The sequence below is a fragment of the Carassius carassius genome, chromosome 24, assembly GCF_963082965.1.
Source record: "Carassius carassius chromosome 24, fCarCar2.1, whole genome shotgun sequence".
Taxonomy (NCBI): Eukaryota; Metazoa; Chordata; class Actinopteri; order Cypriniformes; family Cyprinidae; genus Carassius; species Carassius carassius.
This window is the reverse complement of record NC_081778.1, coordinates 14998754-15017698: the sequence shown is the minus strand read 5'-3', so window position 1 is coordinate 15017698 and position 18945 is coordinate 14998754. Positions and strand designations below refer to the sequence as shown.

The 18945-nt window shown below is 38.2% G+C and overlaps 1 protein-coding gene across 1 annotated transcript; it reads right to left on the bottom strand.

The window, feature by feature from the left end:
- Positions 1–4443: 4443 nt before the first annotated feature.
- On the bottom strand, positions 4444–17704 carry LOC132102905 (cytochrome c oxidase subunit 6B1-like). The gene is made up of 4 exons (XM_059507621.1): positions 17604–17704; positions 16988–17111; positions 16403–16503; positions 4444–4742 (listed from the first exon to the last, which is right to left on the bottom strand). Exons 2-4 carry the CDS (start codon positions 17091–17093, stop codon positions 4689–4691), a joined length of 261 nt encoding a protein of 86 aa, XP_059363604.1. The 5' UTR covers positions 17094–17111; positions 17604–17704; the 3' UTR covers positions 4444–4688.
- Positions 17705–18945: the final 1241 nt, after the last annotated feature.

Genomic DNA, 18945 nt, shown 5'->3' with positions numbered 1-18945 from the left:
AACAATTTGTAGAGACTTGAGAAAAAGTAAAACCAAACAAAGTTTTGTATTTGTATTGCTTTAATTCTCTGCAGAGGATGATCTAGTTTACACACAACTTCTGAGTCTGTGTGCAAAGAGATAACACACAGACTCACAGCCCACTTTTTATAGTACGTAAAAAGATACATTGAAGGACAGACTAGGACCTTTGAGCCAATCATGTTGCCCGGTGCACATCACCTCATAACTCATGTACATCTCATGCACCTCTCACTGGTACGGACCGTCCTGGTACATAGTTCCTCTTTAGAAGTTGTTTTTCAGTTACGTGCACAGGTTACACAAAGAACTTAGTGTCCCTATGGACTATATATACTACCTTGATCATTGTATGTTAAAAGATACCTAAATGAGATTAATGCAATCAATGCCAAATTAACAAAACTAAAAATTTCCATAACAGACGCTTCTGATGCTGTCTGTTATTCAAGTGTGGCTTGAAACAAGGAATGCGACAGCTGGAACCCATGTCTTGCATACGTCTGTGCGTAGTGGTTCTTGAAGCACTGACTCCAGCTGCAGTCCAATCTTTGTGAATCTCCCCCACATTTTTGAATGGCTTTTGTTTCACAATCCTCTCCAGGGTGCGGTTAACCCTATTGCGTGTACAGTTTTTTTCCTACCACATCTTTTCCTTCCCTTAGCTTCTCTATTAATGTGCTTGGACACAGAGCTCTGTGAACAGCCAGCCTCTTTTGCAATGACCTTTTGTGTCTTGCCCTCCTTGTGCAAGGTGACAATGGTCGTCTTTTGGACAACTGTCAAGTCAGCAGTCTTCCCCATGATTGTGTAGCCTACAGAACTAGACTGAGAGACCATTTAAAGGTTTTTGCAGGTGTTTTGAGTTAATTAGCTGATTAGAGTGTGGCACCAGGTGTCTTCAGTATTGAACCTTTTCACAATATTCTAATTTTCTGAGTTGTCAGTTATAATCATCAAAATTAAAATAAACATTTGAAATATATCAGTCTGTGTGTAATGAATGAATATAATATACAAGTTTCACTTTTTTTAGTGGAATTAGTGAAATAAATCAACTCTTTGATGATATTCTAATTATACTGTATGACCTAATTATACTGTACAGTCGTGGCCAAAAGTTTTGAGAATTACATAAATATTAGTTTTCAAAAAGTTTGCTGCGTTTAGATCTTTGTTTCAGTTGTTTCTGTAATGTACTGAAATATAATTACAAGCACTTAATACGTTTCAAAGCCTTTTATCGAAAATTACAGGACATTTATGCAAAGAGTCAGTATTTGCAGTGTTGGCCCTTCTTTTTCAGGACCTCTGCAATTCGACTGGGCATGCTCTCAATCAACTTCTGGGCCAAATTCTGACTGATAGCAACCAATTCTTTCATAATCACTTCTTGGAGTTTGTCAGAATTAGTGGGTTTTTGTTTGTCCACCCGCCTCTTGAGGATTGACCACAAGTTCTCAATGGGATTAAGATCTGGGGAGTTTCCAGGCCATGGACCCAAAATTTCAACATTCTGGTCCCCGAGCCACTTAGTTATCACTTTTGCCTTATGGCACGGTGCTCCATCGTGCTGGAAAATGCATTGTTCTTCACCAAACTGTTGTTGGATTGTTGGAAGAAGTTGCTGTTGGAGGGTGTTTTGGTACCATTCTTTATTCATGGCTGTGTTTTTGGGCAGAATTGTGAGTGAGCCCACTCCCTTGGATGAGAAGCAACCCCACACATGAATGGTGTCAGGATGCTTTACTGTTGGCATGACACAGGACTAATGGTAGCGCTCACCTTTTCTTCTCTGGACAAGCCTTTTTCCAGATGCCCCAAACAATCGGAAAGGGGCTTCATCGGAGAATATGACTTTGCCCCTGTCCTCAGCAGTCCATTCACTATACTTTCTGCAGAAGATCAATCTGTCCCTGATGTTTTTTTTGGAGAGAAGTGGCTTCTTTGCTGCCCTTCTTGACACCAGGCCATCTTCCAAAAGTCTTGGCCTCACTGTGCGTGCAGATGCGCTCACACCTGCCTGCTGCCATTCCTGAGCAAGCTCTGCACTGGTGGCACTCCGATCCCGCAGCTGAATCCTCTTTAGGAGACGATCCTGGCGCTTGCTGGACTTTCTTGGACGCCCTGAAGCCTTCTTTACAAGAATTGAACCTCTTTCCTTGAAGTTCTTGATGATCCTATAAATTGTTGATTTAGGTGCAATCTTAGTAGCCACAATATCCTTGCCTGTGAAGCCATTTTTATGCAACGCAATGATGGCTGCACGCGTTTCTTTGCAGGTCACCATGATTAACAATGGAAGAACAATGATTTCAAGCATCACCCTCCTTTTAACATGTCAAGTCTGCCATTCTAACCCAATCAGCCTGACATAATGATCTCCAGCCTTGTGCTCGTCAACATTCTCACCTGAGTTAACAAGACGATTACTGAAATGATCTCAGCAGGTCTTTTAATGACAGCAATGAAGTGCAGTGGAAAGGTTTTTTTGGGATTTAGTTAATTTTCATGGCAAAGAAGGACTATGCAATTCATCTGATCACTCTTCATAACATTCTGGAGTATATGCAAATTGCTATTATAAAAACTTAAGCAGCAACTTTTCCAATTTCCAAATATTTATGTAATTCTCAAAACTTTTGTCCACGACTATGTAAATTCAATGCACACAGACTAAAGTAGTTTAAGTCTTTGGTTCTTTTAATTTAACAAAAACCCACCAATTCACCATCTCAACAAATTAGAATACTTATTTTATAAAAATAAAAAATTTTAAATATAAAAAAATATTTTAGTGAATTGTTGGCCATCTGGAAAGTATGTTAATTTACTGTACATGTACTCAATACTTGGTAGGGGCTACTTTTGCTTTAATCACTGCCTCAATTCAGTGTGGCATGGAGGTGATCAGTTTGTGGCACTGCTGAGGTAGTATGGAAGCCCAGGTTACTTTGATAGCGGCCTTCTGCTCATCTGCATTTTTTGGTCTTGTTTCTCATTTTCCTCTTGACAATAGCCCATAGATTCCCTATGGGGTTCAGATCTTGTGAGTTTGCTGGCCAGTCAAGCACAGCAATAACATGGTCATTTAACCAACTTTTTGTGCTTTTGGTAGTGTGGGCAGTTCCCAAATCCTGCTGGAAAATGAAATCGGCATCTTCAAAAAGCTGGTCAGTAGAAGTGCTCCAAAATTTCTTGGTAAAGGGGTGCAGTGACTTTGATTTTCAAAAAACACAATGGACCAACACCAGGAGATGACATTGCACCCCCATGTGGAAACTTAACACTGGACTTCAAGCAACTTGAGCTATGAGCTTCTCCACCCTTCCTCCAGACTCTAGGACTTTGATTTCCAAATGAAACACAAAACTTGCTCTCATCTGAAAAGAGATCTTTGGACCACTGGGCAACAGTCCAGCTCTTCTACTTAGCCCAGGTAAGATGCCTCAGGAGTGGCTTATCAAGAGGGATATGACAACTGTAGACAAATTCCTTGACACTTCTGTGTATGGTGGCTCTTGATGCCATGACTCCAGCCACAGTTCATTCTTTGTGAAGTTCACTCAAATTCTTGAATCGATTTTGCTTGACAACCCCCATAAGGCTGCGGTTCTCTTGGTTGGTTGTGCATCTTTTTCTTCCACACTTTTTCCTTACACTCAACTTTCTGTTAACATGCTTGAATACAGCACTTTTGAACAGCCAACTTCTTTGGCAACGAATGTTTGTGGCTTACCCTCCTTGTGAAGGATGTCAATGATAGTCTTCTGGACAACTGTCAGATCAGCAGTCTTGCCCATGATTGTGTAGCCTCGTGAACCAAACAGAGAACATTTTGAAGGCTCAGGAAACCTTTGCAGGTGTTTTAAGTTGATTAGCTAATTGGCATGTCATCATATTCTAATTTGAGATCGTGATTTGAAACTCATCAATTCAAAATCACCACAAATAAAAGAACCAAAGACTAAAACTACTACAGTCTGTGTGCATTGAATTTATTTAATACACGAGTTTCACAATTTGAGTTGATTTACTGAAATAAAATAACTTTTCCACGACATTCTAATTTACTGAGATGTACCTGTATGTAAACTCATTCCTGTCCAAACGGAATTAATTTCAGTGTCACTGCTTTAGCTCTATATGGCTAAATCCAGTATCTTCAGACACAGTTAAATAGGACATGTAGAATAAACAGTATTTACCTTAGTCTTTGACCATCACATAAAATTTCTTAGTTTTTTTTTTTTTTTTTAAACATCAATAATATAGCAGATATTATTCAAACCATCTCAAAAAGCCACTAAATGACAGGTCAGGATAGGTTTAATGGTTAATTTCTACTTTAGAATGACGTCTGTACAAACTATAATTTATTTGCATATCAACTCATCACCAATAGTAAAACAAACACAAAACCATTATTGTGTGCTTTTATTTTGTAGATAGCAACACTAGGATGTAGAGTGAAAAAGCAACATGCTAATGCAGGACTTCAAAATACTGAAGATCAAAAGGTCATAGGATTCCAAAGCCCACTCTGAATGACCTTTCATCCTTTAGCAGGCAAACCAATAACTAAGACAACATCATATTGGGATAACATATGCTGAGGTCCTCCACAAAAGGTTGGGAGCTGATGAATTAAAAGTAACATTGATCATTTAGATCTTTCCAGGGAAGCTTCCATCCTCAATCTGTCCATCCCATTTCTCCACCTGAAGTAAAGACCACAGACAAGAACACATTGAATATCAAACAACTTCCAGCAGACTTTCACATCTCAGCAGCTTTTACAATGATTGGCTGTCTCTTGAAGGGAAATGGAAATTGTTATAGTTAAAAGTTTGATAGAAGATTGAAAATCTTTTCAACCTCGCTAAAAGTTAAGTTTCAGGACTTAGCCATTTTAGAAAATACATTTTAGCTTTAAAAAAAAAAAAAAAAAAAAAAAAAAAAAAAGTTGCAGAGCCATCGTTTTTAAGTTGATACTTCTGATGAATCCTATTTTGGAACATGTTGGGTGCGTGTCAATTATGAAGAATAGAGAACTTTGTGTTGGTATGCCCTGCCCATCTTCAAATCTTTCTCAACATTTTGGTGACTAATTTCCAGAATTAACCAAGGACAGGTTTCCAATAACACGATAGTCTGAACATTCTTACATCAATCCCATCAGCCCCACATACACTGTAATACCTTGTGTAAAGTCTTCAAACACATCATAGCCACATTTGACAGTTTGCAACATGAAAGCAAAATCATAAAATTCTATTGTGGAAGACTTATTGGCACAAACTTCATCTTTTCTTGCAAACCTGTTAGAATTAGAAGTTGAAGAAAATGAACCAGAATTTTCAGAATAAAGCCAAATGTAGAGCAAAGATCGGGGTATAATAGTTAGGATAAAGATTAAAGACATGCAAACTTTTGCTAATGACTTTGTATAAGGGATGGGCAAATGTTTCCAAAAATATTGTATTTGATCATAATTTTTTTTAATATCCAAATGTTTATTTTAAATGATGTTTAACAAAAAGGTGTTATTTTAAATAATTAAGTGGTTACCATTTCTAAACAAATTTATGATTACACATTAAACAATGTTCTACAACAATGTTCCGTTATATCTCAAGGTTTTCTTTTAGTTGAAAACGTGTGTGTATGTGTGTGTATCCATGTATAAAGACCCAAGCAGAGCAAATGGAAAAAGCAAAGCTGACAGTGCCAATTACAGTACAGAACGTACATCCAATTGAATCGGCCAATTGTAGCAAATTTCATGTGATGAACTCTGCTAATAAAAGAGGTCTACCCCTTTACATATTAATTATCAGGATGGGACGTCATTGTTAGAGTGGAAAGAAAAATGAGACCGTTTCACATGGTAGTTTGATGCTAAAGACGAACTGTGTGTGTTTAAATCTGTTGAATCTACGAAGTCTTTGGATTTGGTTCTCTCGCTGATGATATGTTGGGATTTATTCGATTCTGCCGCTGAAGTCCTGTTGGGAGTGTTTGATTCTCCCACTGATGGAGTTTGAAGAGAAATGATGCCGTTAACATGATTTAAAACAGAGATAGATTATAAGCCAAGCAAAGTGGGTGGGTTTTGTTTTCTTTATTTGGAATTGGATATGGTTGCGAACTACCTATGCTCAATGGACATTTTGTAAAGCATTTGGCAATTCACGCCATGAATGTTGTAAGTTCAGCAGACATTTCTAACCCTATTTTCAGATTCAAGGCATGAACAATACATGAGTGCACCTTTTTTTTTTTTACATGCATGTGGAATGGACTGGGTGTTATGAACTTGCATATGAAACTCATTTCAGTGGAGTAGTATTTTTGTGTCGGTTTTTCTGATATGTTTGGAATGGTTGTACTTATAAGTTTTGAATTTATTGTAATACTGCATTCAGAAGACATTACGAATGTGATTTCATGAAAATGTGAATATATGTTGTTTCACCTGCTTGGCTGGTTGATGAAGGGTCATTGGAATTGATAATACAACAAAATAAACAGGACATGATAGGGGTCCTATGAGTGGATACATTTGTTAGATTCCTTTGGCACAGTTTGTTTTAAATTAATAAAAATTGTCTGGAGTAGCTACCAGGCTGGCACCTCATATGAAAATAGTCTATGAATATATTTATAGTATTTATATTGCTTCTAGGGCTGCAACTAACGATTATTTTGATAATTGATAAGTTGGTCGATTATAATAATAAAAATAAATTTATTAAATCGGATGAAATAATAAAAAAAAAAAAAAAAAAAACACTACTCTACATTCTGTCTAATGTCCTTCAAACAACCAAATGCTATGAAAACGTACAGTGCTTTTATTAGAGCACCCGTCACAATAAAGAGAAAACCTTTTAGGAATCTGTCAAAAAAAAAAAAGTATATTTCTTTCATAAATAACAGCAATAATAATATAAATGTAAAATAAAAATGAGTGGGTGGATTTCTACCATTATAGGATGGTTGTTTTCACACTGCAGCCACGCAACTGTGTTCAACCACCTTATTTATATAAGTGATTTTTGCATTCTAGGTCACCTTTAACATGCTCCACAGCGCCACCCAGTGCATTCAATTAAAATAACTTTTAGTTTGCATGCTTAGGACTTTTTAGGATTTATGGCCAGCAAAGCAACTTAGTAAAATTTGAACAGTGTTTTCATATTTAGAATATTACAGATTGAATATTCAACAATTTGTGCACACCCTTATTTTGTATAAATAAATTAACATATGAAAAGCAGATATATTAAACATTTGAACAAAATATGAAATATCAAAATATAAAAATGAATTAGAGCAATGACATTCAAGGTAAAGAAAGAAATTTAGCAGCATTATCTCAGTTATCATAAGAAACATAAGAGTAATACATTTATCTTGATTCTGAACTAAAAATAAAAACAGCAATTATATTAATGTTTCTGAACTCAGAAGATTAAATATCAAAAGATTAATATTAATTTAAGCAATGGCATTCAAGTAAAAAAAAAAAAAGCTAATACAATTTAGCAGCAATATCTCAGATATTGTAAGTTGTGCAACCTTTTCTTTCAGAGGAGAAAACTCAGCCAGTGAGCTTTATTGAGCGTCATCTTTTTCTACCAGTCGTGGACCGGTGGCCACAGTATCACTTGTGCTTGCACATGCAGCATAGTGATGCACGGGTCGGGTTTTTTTCCAACCCGCAGGGTCCCGCTTTCATGAAATTATTTGGCCCGCCCCAGCCCGCAAATATAGTAAAATTTCTTTACCATCACGGAAGATACGTTTCTACTTAGACCTTCGTATTGTAACCTTATCAAAGAACCTAATAAAATATGAAAATATATATTCCAAATATTTAATAATATAATATAATCTTTTAGGTGAACGAATCGTTCTCGTTCAGGTAATCCACTGACTAGGGCTGGATGATTAATCGAAAAGTAATCGAAAATGAAACTCAGAGCCTATAACCGACATCATTTTACCAAGTCGGTTATTTCGGTTTTTTAATCCTATTAATATTTTCGCCCACTGTGTGTTAATGTACTTTCCCCTTAAAACATATTACCGCGCGTAGTGTCACGTGACTCCGCCCCATCCAGTCTGCGACATAATCAGACACTGATGCAACATGGAGGAGAATTCAAACAAAGAATCAACTCAACAACAGCAACAGAAGGAGCCGCTTGTACCAAAGAAAAACACAGTGTCCGTCGTTAGGACACATTTTGGCTTCAATAAAGACACCGAACAAACTCAAGTCAAATGCAAACACTGCAGAAAAACTGTTATAGCGACCAAAGGTAATACCACCTGTTTCAACACTTGGAGCACAATCACATTACCGAATATGAACAGTGCATGGCTCAAAAAAAAAAAAAAGAGAGACTGACAAACGCCCAGCAACAAGTGCCTCCACAAAGCAGGTGTCGATAACAAGCATTTACAAAAGCTACACAATATGAAAAGGATTCGAGAAGATGGAAAGAAATAACTGACGCCATTTGTTACTACATTGCGAAGGACATGGCTCCCATAGCTACAGTGGAGCACAGTGGGTTTAAACAACAGACAATGGCGCTAATGTTGTCAAAGCTGCACAGCTCAACAGATGGACTCGTCAGCAGTGTTTTGGACACAGGCTGCACCTGGCAATCGGTAAGTGCACCAATGCTATAATATTTAATCTAGTTGGGAATTTGTGGGTGGTGACGGGGCTGCTATATTCTTTATTTGTTTAGATCATACATTTTAACGTCTAAATGCTTTTTATATGACTTGTTTTTACTTTGCTGAATCCATTTGTTACATGTGTTTAAAAGGGTGCTATATAAATATTAATTGTCCTTCAGCACACTAAATAAATACTGTGACAACAATAAAACAATGTAAACCTCACATTACGTCTAAAACGCTACATTAAGTCATCATTAGAGTAGAAATTAAAAAAGCTGTAGATGTGTTATTAAACTGCCTAAATAATATCAGATTAATAAGGCGTTTCTTTTGTATAAATTTTGCTAGAGCTACAGTTTGTAAATCTCTGAAACCATCAATAATTTAATATTCTTTTGTGTGTGTGTTTATTTCAGAAAATGCAAAGAAAGATCAACGTGTGGTGCGAGCAATAAGGGTGTGCAAAAACATAGTTAGTGCTAAAAACAGCCTGTGCCACCAGATGGGGATCGATCCAAATGATGACTGCAAGGGTCCTTGAGCAAAAGCAAGCCATTACACAGGTCCTCGCTGATGATAAGAAATCAAGGCACCTTATTCCATCTTGGGCTGACCTGGAAGTCTTGGATGCTGTCAACAGAGCTCTTTCACCATTGATGGAGTTCACAAATGCCCTGTCAGGCGAAGAGTATGTGACCATTTCATTCGTGAAGCCTGTCCTACACATCCTCAGTTCACGAGTGCTGGCTGAGGAGGAAGATGATGTAGAGCTGACCAAAACAATCAAAACCAACATCCTTGCATACCTTAAGGGGAAGTATTCAGACCCCATCACAGAAGAGCTCCTGGACACTGCCAGTTTTGTTGATCCCAGATTTAAAACAGCATACATTTCTGCGCACCATGTCGCTACCATTCAGGAGAAAGTAAAAACAGAGATGGTGTCAGCAGCTGCAGTGCACAGGGAAAGTACCACTGAGAGTACACAGCCCTCTACGTCTTCATCAGAAGCAAAGAAGCCAAAGAGGTCATTAAGAAGTTTTTTCAAAGGTAGAGAGGCAACTCCTTCAACTGTACCCACTTTGTCACTTCAGCAAAAACTAGAAGCAGAGCTGAGCAGCTACTTGGTGTCCCCCGTGCTGGATAGTGAGGAAAATCCACTGGAATGGTGGGGAAAGCATCATCTACACTTCCCCAATCTAAGTAAGGTGGCAAAAAAGTATCTCTGCATACCAGCCACTAGCTCCCCATCAGAACGAGTTTTCAGTTCAGGAGGAAACATTGTTACATGCCTCAGATCCTGCCTGAAACGTGAAAAGGTAAACATGCTAGTGTTTCTTAGTAAGAACCTGGAGTAAATGCTTATGCATAGAGAGTGAGAGAGTGACAGGACAAGATCCCCGAGTAAGATTAATATCTATAATGCAATGAGCACACAAGATACACAGCCTGCTGATCCATCACAGGTGCCTTGTCCAAGCCCTGCTCTTGCTCTTATTTTTGCACATGGCATTATATAACATTTGTTTACAAGAGATGCAAGTTATTTTCTACTTTTAAGATGACAATATTTACAATATTTTGTTTACAAGAGATACAAGTTATATTTAAAGATGGCAATATTTACAATAATTTATTTTGTTTACAAAAATAACTTTTTAAAAGTTCTTTATTTTCTACATTTTTAGGAAACTTTCTTTACATTAAAACTCAAATTACTTTTTTTACGTTTTTTTTAAGACGTTTTTATTTCAAGCATTGTATGCTTTGATTCAATTGTTTGAAATATTAATAAGCATTAATAGCTATCTGTGTGTCGTTTCCTTATTTTAGAATCACAAAGATAGGATTATGCACTCTTTCATTAGAAAAAAATAACTGTGAACATATTTACAGTATAAGCCTTACCAGTGAAATATGAGAGAATTCTTTTTTTTTTTAAATAATCGTTCAATAATCATAATCGAGGTAACATGTCTGATTAATTGCGATTATGATTTTAGCCAAAATCGTCCAGCCCTACCACGGACTCATATTTCTTGTTCAATGAAGTTCCTCCCTCCACAGCAGCGCGCGAGCACGGCGCTATTAGCAGCGCATGCGCAGCTCGTGATCAGCTCTGTGAACGGTTTCATCTTGTCAAAGAGTTACTCAAGCTGTGATTTGTTGAATGTAGTGAACCCATACGCCCTTCACTGAACGAGATCGAGAGATCTTCTCATTCGTGAATGAGTTGAATGAACTGATACATCTCGTGTATGAATGAAATGAATGAGTTTACAGGGTCAGTGAGCCAAGCATGTAAATCTCTATCAGCAATCAGCAGATACAAAGCGCAGTTATAGGTGCTGTGCAGATACGCTCGTTTTCTTATATTATCATACAGAACATAACTCCACATTTAATGTGAATATTATATATGAACTGTCTGACCAAAGAATTAAAATGTTAATTATGCAAGAAAACCTCGTGCTTTGTTCATCTGAACAACTTATTTAAAAATGCGATTATGCACACTTTAGTAAAGCCAAATCAGTTTAGTAAACCCACTAATGCAGCCATCTCGCTGTAGTGCTTTTTTGCTGCTTGCATGAGGAGTAAAAACAGACGTCCATAGGGAGGCACTGGAAGCGTGCGTTGCACACACCAACATGAAATAGGTCTAAATACGGCTGATTTTTACCACCGCGGTAGTCATGCATTAACAACCGCTGGTGGCGCGGTGTTTGAAGATTTTTTTTAATTATTATTATTATTATTATTATTTATATATATATATATATATATATATATATATATTATGACGAGTCAGCTGCCACCTCCCTGATTGTCACTGGCACCCCGTCCTAAATCGCTGCCCTTCACCAGGCTCCCGACTGGAGTGGGTGTGTGAGAGGAGGGGTGGTGGACGAGTCAGGGCTGGCGGCGTGTGATGGGGCACACCTGAAGGAAATGGAGCATCATCACCGCCGCTGTTTAAAAGCCCAAGAGCCTCTCCTCGGGAGACCGGTCTCTTCCCCGTGCATGCACACTGGTGTCCTCGTGGGTCCAGGAAGGGTGCATTGAGGGACTCCCGCGCCACTAGAGACGTGAGCTTCCGGACCCGCGATCGGGATGGGAACCACGCCCGTTTACACGGCCGTCGGGCCAGGATGCCGGGCCGTCCATCCCCTGCCAGCGCCGCGGCCAACGAGAGTGAGCGCGTGCGGCCGCCAGACTCCGCCCCTTACCTGGACCCTTCCTCCATGAACACTGCCCGACCCACACGAACCCCGCAGCACAACGAGGACGCCAGATTCCCTGTTTATTTTGGACACTCTTCCCCTTTGGCCACCTTTATCCCCTGTTTTATTTGATATATATATATATATATATATATTAGTGTCAAAATTTGCTCGTTAACAAAGGCGAATTTTTTTTTTCCAGTTTAACGTATTCAAATTATTTTACGTAGGGGTGGGGATGGCCACCCACACACAACTGCTGCTTCTGTCACTCTTTCCTCAAGACAAGAAGTGAATTTATTCAGTCGCAGAATGACTGAACAGGAAACGTTTCAGACACACGCTCCACTTCACTTCATTATCAGGTGCAAGTTAAGCGAGCACGGACGGTCCTGTGCTCAAAGGCGGGGGTGCGGGCTTCCTTTGTGCGTATCCTTTCATATCAAACTGCGAAATAAACTATGTGCAAGCAGTGTCGTGGTCAGTTAATTCATGGAATTACCAAAAAAGGTGATTAAAGCTGACTTAAACTGTGCATGCATGTGATATATTTTATATATATTATATACAGGATATATTTATATGTATGCACGTCTAGAAATCAGCCCAGCACTGTCTCACTCATTTAACACATTCTATTTAACTCGTCAGTTCGTGTTTATTTGAGCACTTCTGTCAGTGAACGCCGCCTGCAAAACACTAAAATAAATAAAGAAATAATTCAGTTAAACAAGAAAGTAGCCTAAATAAAGTAAAATACACCCTGTCTAACGGACACGAGCGACGCGGCGCGACAAAATACTCATTATAATTAGTGATGCTACACTGGATGAGGCACAACACGACATGATAAATCCCCCGTCTGGTCTGTGAGGTAGGCTACTGACACAGAGTTCAAATGTCCTGTATAGACACTAGACAGACTAAACCTGTCGCAACGCGGTTGTGTTGTGTCCGGTTTACTTTTCCGCCACCACGCAAGCTCAGTAGCTAACTCCTCATCTGCACGCGCTCTCTTTGAAATAGGAATCGTTGCCATATTTCTTGTTACCATCTTTTATTCATCGCCGCCTCGTTTGTATTTGCCCAGTTTGAAGAAAGCCTCACCAAACCTGACCAGCCAGCGTTTGCGATCACGAGAACTTGTGCAAACGCTGACGGGTGACATGAATGCAGATGACTCCAGATCGGCGATGTGGTATTTGCTTTCCCATCCATCGCCCAACACTAAATTAATTTGCTGAATGCATAACCTGTATTTTCCTGCGCTCAAATCTCCCAATCTAAAGGAAACGCTGGGTTTGAGGTAATTTGTTAATTACCATAGACCTAGAATTTGCAATTATTACAGTTATTACACATATACAAAACTTTGTATTATGCTTGCTATAGAGTTTGTGACGTCACGTGCACTACCGCCGGTGGCATTAGACAACCGTGGTAGCAACCGACCACCGCAGTGGCACGGTTGTCACGGCAAACGTGACAGCCCTACTGGAACGCAGTCATTCTTTGAAGTATCGATACTAATAAATTTAGGAATCGTGACGTTTTTAACTTCGGAGAATCGCGATACTTTTGAAGTATCGGTGCACCGTGCAACACTTCTACAGTCACAGGCTTTCATATTGACAGAGAGACCAAGGTTCTACAGTTCTGTAGAACCTTTGGAATCACACCCTTCAGCACAAAATTGAGACAAATCGATATAGTGTGATGTTGCACTGCAAAACATCAGCCCTGTATCTGATTTAACACCACATAATAAAAGTGGCACAAATCAGAATTTAAAAGATCAGATTCCATGTGGTTTGTACGGCTACAACTTACTAATTTTTTTTAATATAATCAATTAGTTGGCCGATAATTTTCTTCAATTAATCGGATTACAACCTGTATTTTCTTTACTTTAAATTTATTGACCAAAAACACACTATTCCACATTCTGCCCAATGTCCTTAAAACAAATGTGCCACATAAATGCTATAATAACATACAGTGATTAATTTATTAGACCACCTGTCATAAGACAAAACATTTTATCGGTCAAAAAGATAGTTATTCTAAAAGTGTTAGTAATTTTTGGACAAATAAACTGAAAATCTAAATAATATTTATTCACATAACCACTAAAACGGCCTCGTTTGCCTCCGATAACAGCTCACATGCTTGCTGGCATTATGTACTTTTTGACTAATTGGGTATCGGATAAAAATAAAAAAAACGTATAAAGCACGTGACCATTTTTTTCTGGCTTTCACAAATAACAGCAATAATTTTATTATAGCTTTAAAAATAGCTTACTACTGTTAAAAGGCTTACGCATATTGGAGGTCTAACCAATACAGAAAGCTACAAAATTATTTTGGTAATTACCAATACTGTTAGTTAAGATCAGCAGTGGCACGAAAACTTACAAAATTGGTTAACCTTACATAAATTTGTTCTAATAAGTTGGTTAACTCACTGGCTATATCGTGAATAGTTCAAAATCTCTAGATTACAAATTTAAAGATATACCGTATTCTTCGGACTATAAGTCGCACCTGAGTATAAGGTCGCATCAGTCCAAAAATACGTCATGATGAGGAATAAAACATAAGTCGCACTGGACTATAAGGCTACGTTCACACTGCAGGCTGAAACGACCCAATTTTTTTGCCCCTATGCGACCTGTATCTGATCTTTTCATGACAGTCTGAACGACACAGATCCGATCTTTTCAAATGTGACCCAGGCCACTTGGGTATGTGGCCCTGAATCCGATATGTATCCAATCTTTTGAAATGTGACCTACGTCTGACAGCTAGGCCACATGTATCCGACCCGCACGTCATTGATACGCTACAAACGTCATAATTCTGCGTTGAAGGAGGCGGGAACGAGAAGATAAACTGATGAATTCTGTATTAGTGAAGCCACTCACATCAGTATCCCACCACTCTGTACCGACGTTGCTAACACTGCTCCACAAAACGGCATGGCCAAAAACCTTGCTCTCCTTTTTAATTTTCTTCTTAAAACGAGAAGATTGTAATTTTGCTGGCTCCGTTGGGAAAATAACTTTAATATTGCAAAAAAGAGCTCCGCTGTTGACTACACTGTTGTTGACATCCATGTTTAACGTTAGCTACTTCCCCAAACAACGAGTGACGTCGTTGACCGTTGAGTACTCTTCTGCGCATGCGGGTCACTTCTGGGTCATTTCACGTTCACACAAGAGATCACAAAAGGTCGCATTTAATTGGAAATGTGAACGGCCTTTTAAAAAAAAAAAAAATCGAATTTTTAAAAAAAATCCGGAATTGAGCATTAAGCCCTGCAGTGTGAACGTAGCCTGAGTCGCATTCATTTAGAACCAAGAGAAAACATTACCGTCTACAGGCGTGAGAGGGTGCTCTATGCTGCTTACTGTAGACTACAGGAGCACTGAGCAGCATAGAGCGCCCTCTCGCGGCTGTAGACGGTAATGTTTTCTCTTGATTCATTTTTAGTTCATTTCTCTTGGTTCATGTCAAATTAAGTTTGACAAGTTGCACCTGACTATAAGTCACAGAAACAGCCAAACTATGAAAAAAAGTGTGACTTATAGTCCGGAAAATACGGTATATAAAAAACAACAGTTATGCCCCTCAGAAACACTTTGCACTTTGATCAGAGTCAGTCTACTCTTACTGTCATTTTCTTTCTTGTCACTGAATATCGTCACCCTTGCCTCTCTGTGTTTCGTCTGTTTAACACACGCTCGCCGGCACTCTTTCAGTAAAGGTTTCAACTTAACGCAGACTGTCAGGGTTGACCTTAATGCAAAAATGGAAAGGCTTGCGTGAATTTGTGACATTTACAGATAAGGATATGACTGTTAACCAAGTTTTTTTGATGCACACACGTATCTGTAAAAGCACATGACAGGCAATCCTTTACGGTAATGCTTGAATCTTAAAATAAAGATTTCTCATGTTTTGGGCAGCTTGGATAACACACTTTTCCTATAGGAGCTCATTCTACTTCCTCCAATATTTGTAGATGCATGTCCATAGAAATGAGTTATTCAGTGCTGTGATTTGATGCGGCTGCAGTTGTAGGTACACTGTGGGCAGAGACGACTAATCGCTAATAAGAATTGTTGTCGATGATTATCATTATCGATAATAATCGATTAGTTGTTGCAGCTCCAGAGGTTTGAGCGGTTAACAAACAGTCATGGAAAAAAAAATTGGAAAGATCTCAACTGAACTTGATTGGATTGTGAAAAGACTGAGTTTAAAACCAGAAGGATCAGAAAAGATGTGGTGAAAAGTCATTTGCGAAGTGCATGTTATTTTAAAGAAGTGTGAGATGAAGAAATAACAAGGAATGTCTATTAGGGAACCAGGGTCAATCTCGATATTCAGGTTTACTCAAAGGTTCTATTACTTGGGTTTTCAGAGGCGTTTTTGGTTGAACAGACTCACCCAGCTCATTGGACACAGGCTCTTGTAGACTTTCTGATACCATTCACAAGGAGAACTGTCCTGCCCTTTGCTTGACAAAACCTTATTACACCTGTGGAAGTCTGAGAAAATAAACAGCAGTAAGTAATCCACACTGAAATCAGACAGAAATAGTGTACGATTGACAACCCGGACTTCTATAATGTGTTATTCAATTCATAATGCATTTTGATCAAGTCACGTAATGACTGATAAGGTCAAACAATCAATAGATCAATTGTAGCTCATAACTTGCACTGGATTATCACAGACAAAGACACAAACTAGAGATTTACTACAAACAACCCTGCTTTACCACCCACGTGACCTTCAAGAAAACAAGACCTAGTTGCTATAAAAAAAATCTGTGAGATTAGTATACTATTATTAAAAATCATGGTTGAAGTATACCTGGCGAAAATCTCATTCATTATAATTCTGTACTAGCCTGTATGTGAAAAATTTGTCACTTTCATAAATAATGCAAAGCACTTGAACCACAATCTTAATATTAACACAATTTTGGTAAAAAAATAAAGGCAAATTAATCATTTCTTCGGTACTAACCGAGGTAATTCTGGAAACAGTTTCTTGTCTGGTTAGTGTTTGGAAAACGGGCATCGAAGGGAGCCGTTCTGTAGTTCTTGATCTTGTCTTCAATAACATCTGCCATCTTCAGTCAATAATGGATCTGTGTGAAATACAGGAAACATTCACAGATTAACAACATTATCAAAATACTTAAAGCACATAATTGGTCTCAAGATGCTCAAATGTCGTAGTTTAACAGTGTAATAAACCAGACGACTGCGCGTGACATTCACAGTCTCGTTATCCGACGCCTGCAGTGGTGTTAAACTCACTTGATATATCTCAAACGAGTTCTTTAAACCTTCAACGAGGTAAATAAAAATTAAAGTGAAATTGTAAACGCAAAAAACGAGTTTATTACACGTTTAAAACAGCAGACATATTCACGCAAGAAACATAACCTTGATCTAACCGGTATTAGTAGCCTGTTTGCTAGCTCGCTAACTAACTCAAATGAGCCGTACTCATTAAACGCCCATTACTATTCCTTGAATTCTGCAAGAGTAGAGCTAAAACATTTCAATAAACATTACACGAGATTAAGCAATCTCACAACAAGTTAAATTAAACAAACATAAACATTGAGGCCTACCTTTCGCTGTGCCCTTAGCGTAACGTCCTCTCGAAAGACTTTATGTGCGCACTGAATTATGGGACGTCAAAAATTATAGTAGAGGCATGAGGAGGAGTAAAGGCGGGGCTTACGAGACTAAAATACTACGAGTATAATTTACACACTTCATGAATAGCATTCATGTACGTTCCTCCAGTGTTTATTTCAATCTTCTGATGTAATATGATACAATAATATAAAGAAATACAATAATATTATAATAGTCATATAAAACAATAATGTAAAATAATAAATATATTATAATTCAGTGATAAAATAAAACAAATGTAATAATTGCATCATACAATCTCAAATAAAATACAATGAAAAAGAATTGCTCAGGAAGAAATTCATAAACAAATGAAAATGGAATGGAGCATTAAAATTATTGACAACAACTAGTATTGACATTTGCCAATAAAATAGACTGAGAAGCACAAAATACCATGATAAGAAATAGTGTCATCAAATCATAAAGTGGAAAAAAGCCTGCAGAATAATACCATAGTATATTCAGAACCCATCTCTGTTAAAAATATTTTATTACTGAATCCACTGTCTAAATCAGAGTATTAATTTATTCCTGTATATTATTTTATTTATTGTGTGCTGTATTTAATTTATTCGTGTTTTAGTGTTTATTTATTTGACATATTCTTATATTTTATTGCAGTTTTAGCCAAAGCAAATAAAATAAATAAATAAACAAACAAACAAACAAATAAATACATTAAAAAATATAGAGATAGAGAGAGAGAGAGAGAGAGAGAGAGAGAGAGAGAGCACTTTTGGAAATCTGTGGCTCAGCACCTTGGCCAGGGGAGTCAAACTCAATTCCTGGAGGGCCAGAGCCCTGCAGAGCTCGGTTTCAACCCTTCTTCAACACACACACCACATAGTTTTGAAATAAGTGTGAAGAACTCGATTAGTTGGATGAGGTGTGTTTAATTAAGGTTGAAGCGAAACTCTGCAGGGCTACAAAAATTGAGTTTGACACCCCTGACCTAGACTATAGGAAGCAATAGGCCATTCATAAGAGTGCAGTTACTGTCCTCTGCCTTTGCAGGGCACTGCTGGCTACCAAACCACATTTTCATTCCTCCTCTAGCGTTGAGATGTGAGAGATGTACAGTAAGAACGTTTTCCCGAAGAAAATATGCACTACAGTATGCACACTTCAATCCAAACACATTCCCTCTGACCGGGAGCCAGGATGAGCTTTCACTTACAAGTCTGAATGACGTACAGGAGCCTTCACAGCCTGCTGTCAATGCTTCCTGTCTGAGAGATCAACTGCTCTTAGAGCTTTTGGCTTTGCTTT

Bases quoted from the DNA above. Each gene is read 5' to 3' on its own strand.
- LOC132102905 (XM_059507621.1), bottom strand. From the start codon at position 17,093: ATGGCAGATGTTATTGAAGACAAGATCAAGAACTACAGAACGGCTCCC. The intron at 16,504-16,987 runs GTTAGTACCGAA...TTATTTTCTCAG, and splicing joins CTGTTTCCAGAATTACCTCG to ACTTCCACAGGTGTAATAAG. The intron at 4,743-16,402 runs GTGAGTCTGTTC...TCTTTACTTCAG, and splicing joins GCCTGTGTCCAATGAGCTGG to GTGGAGAAATGGGATGGACA.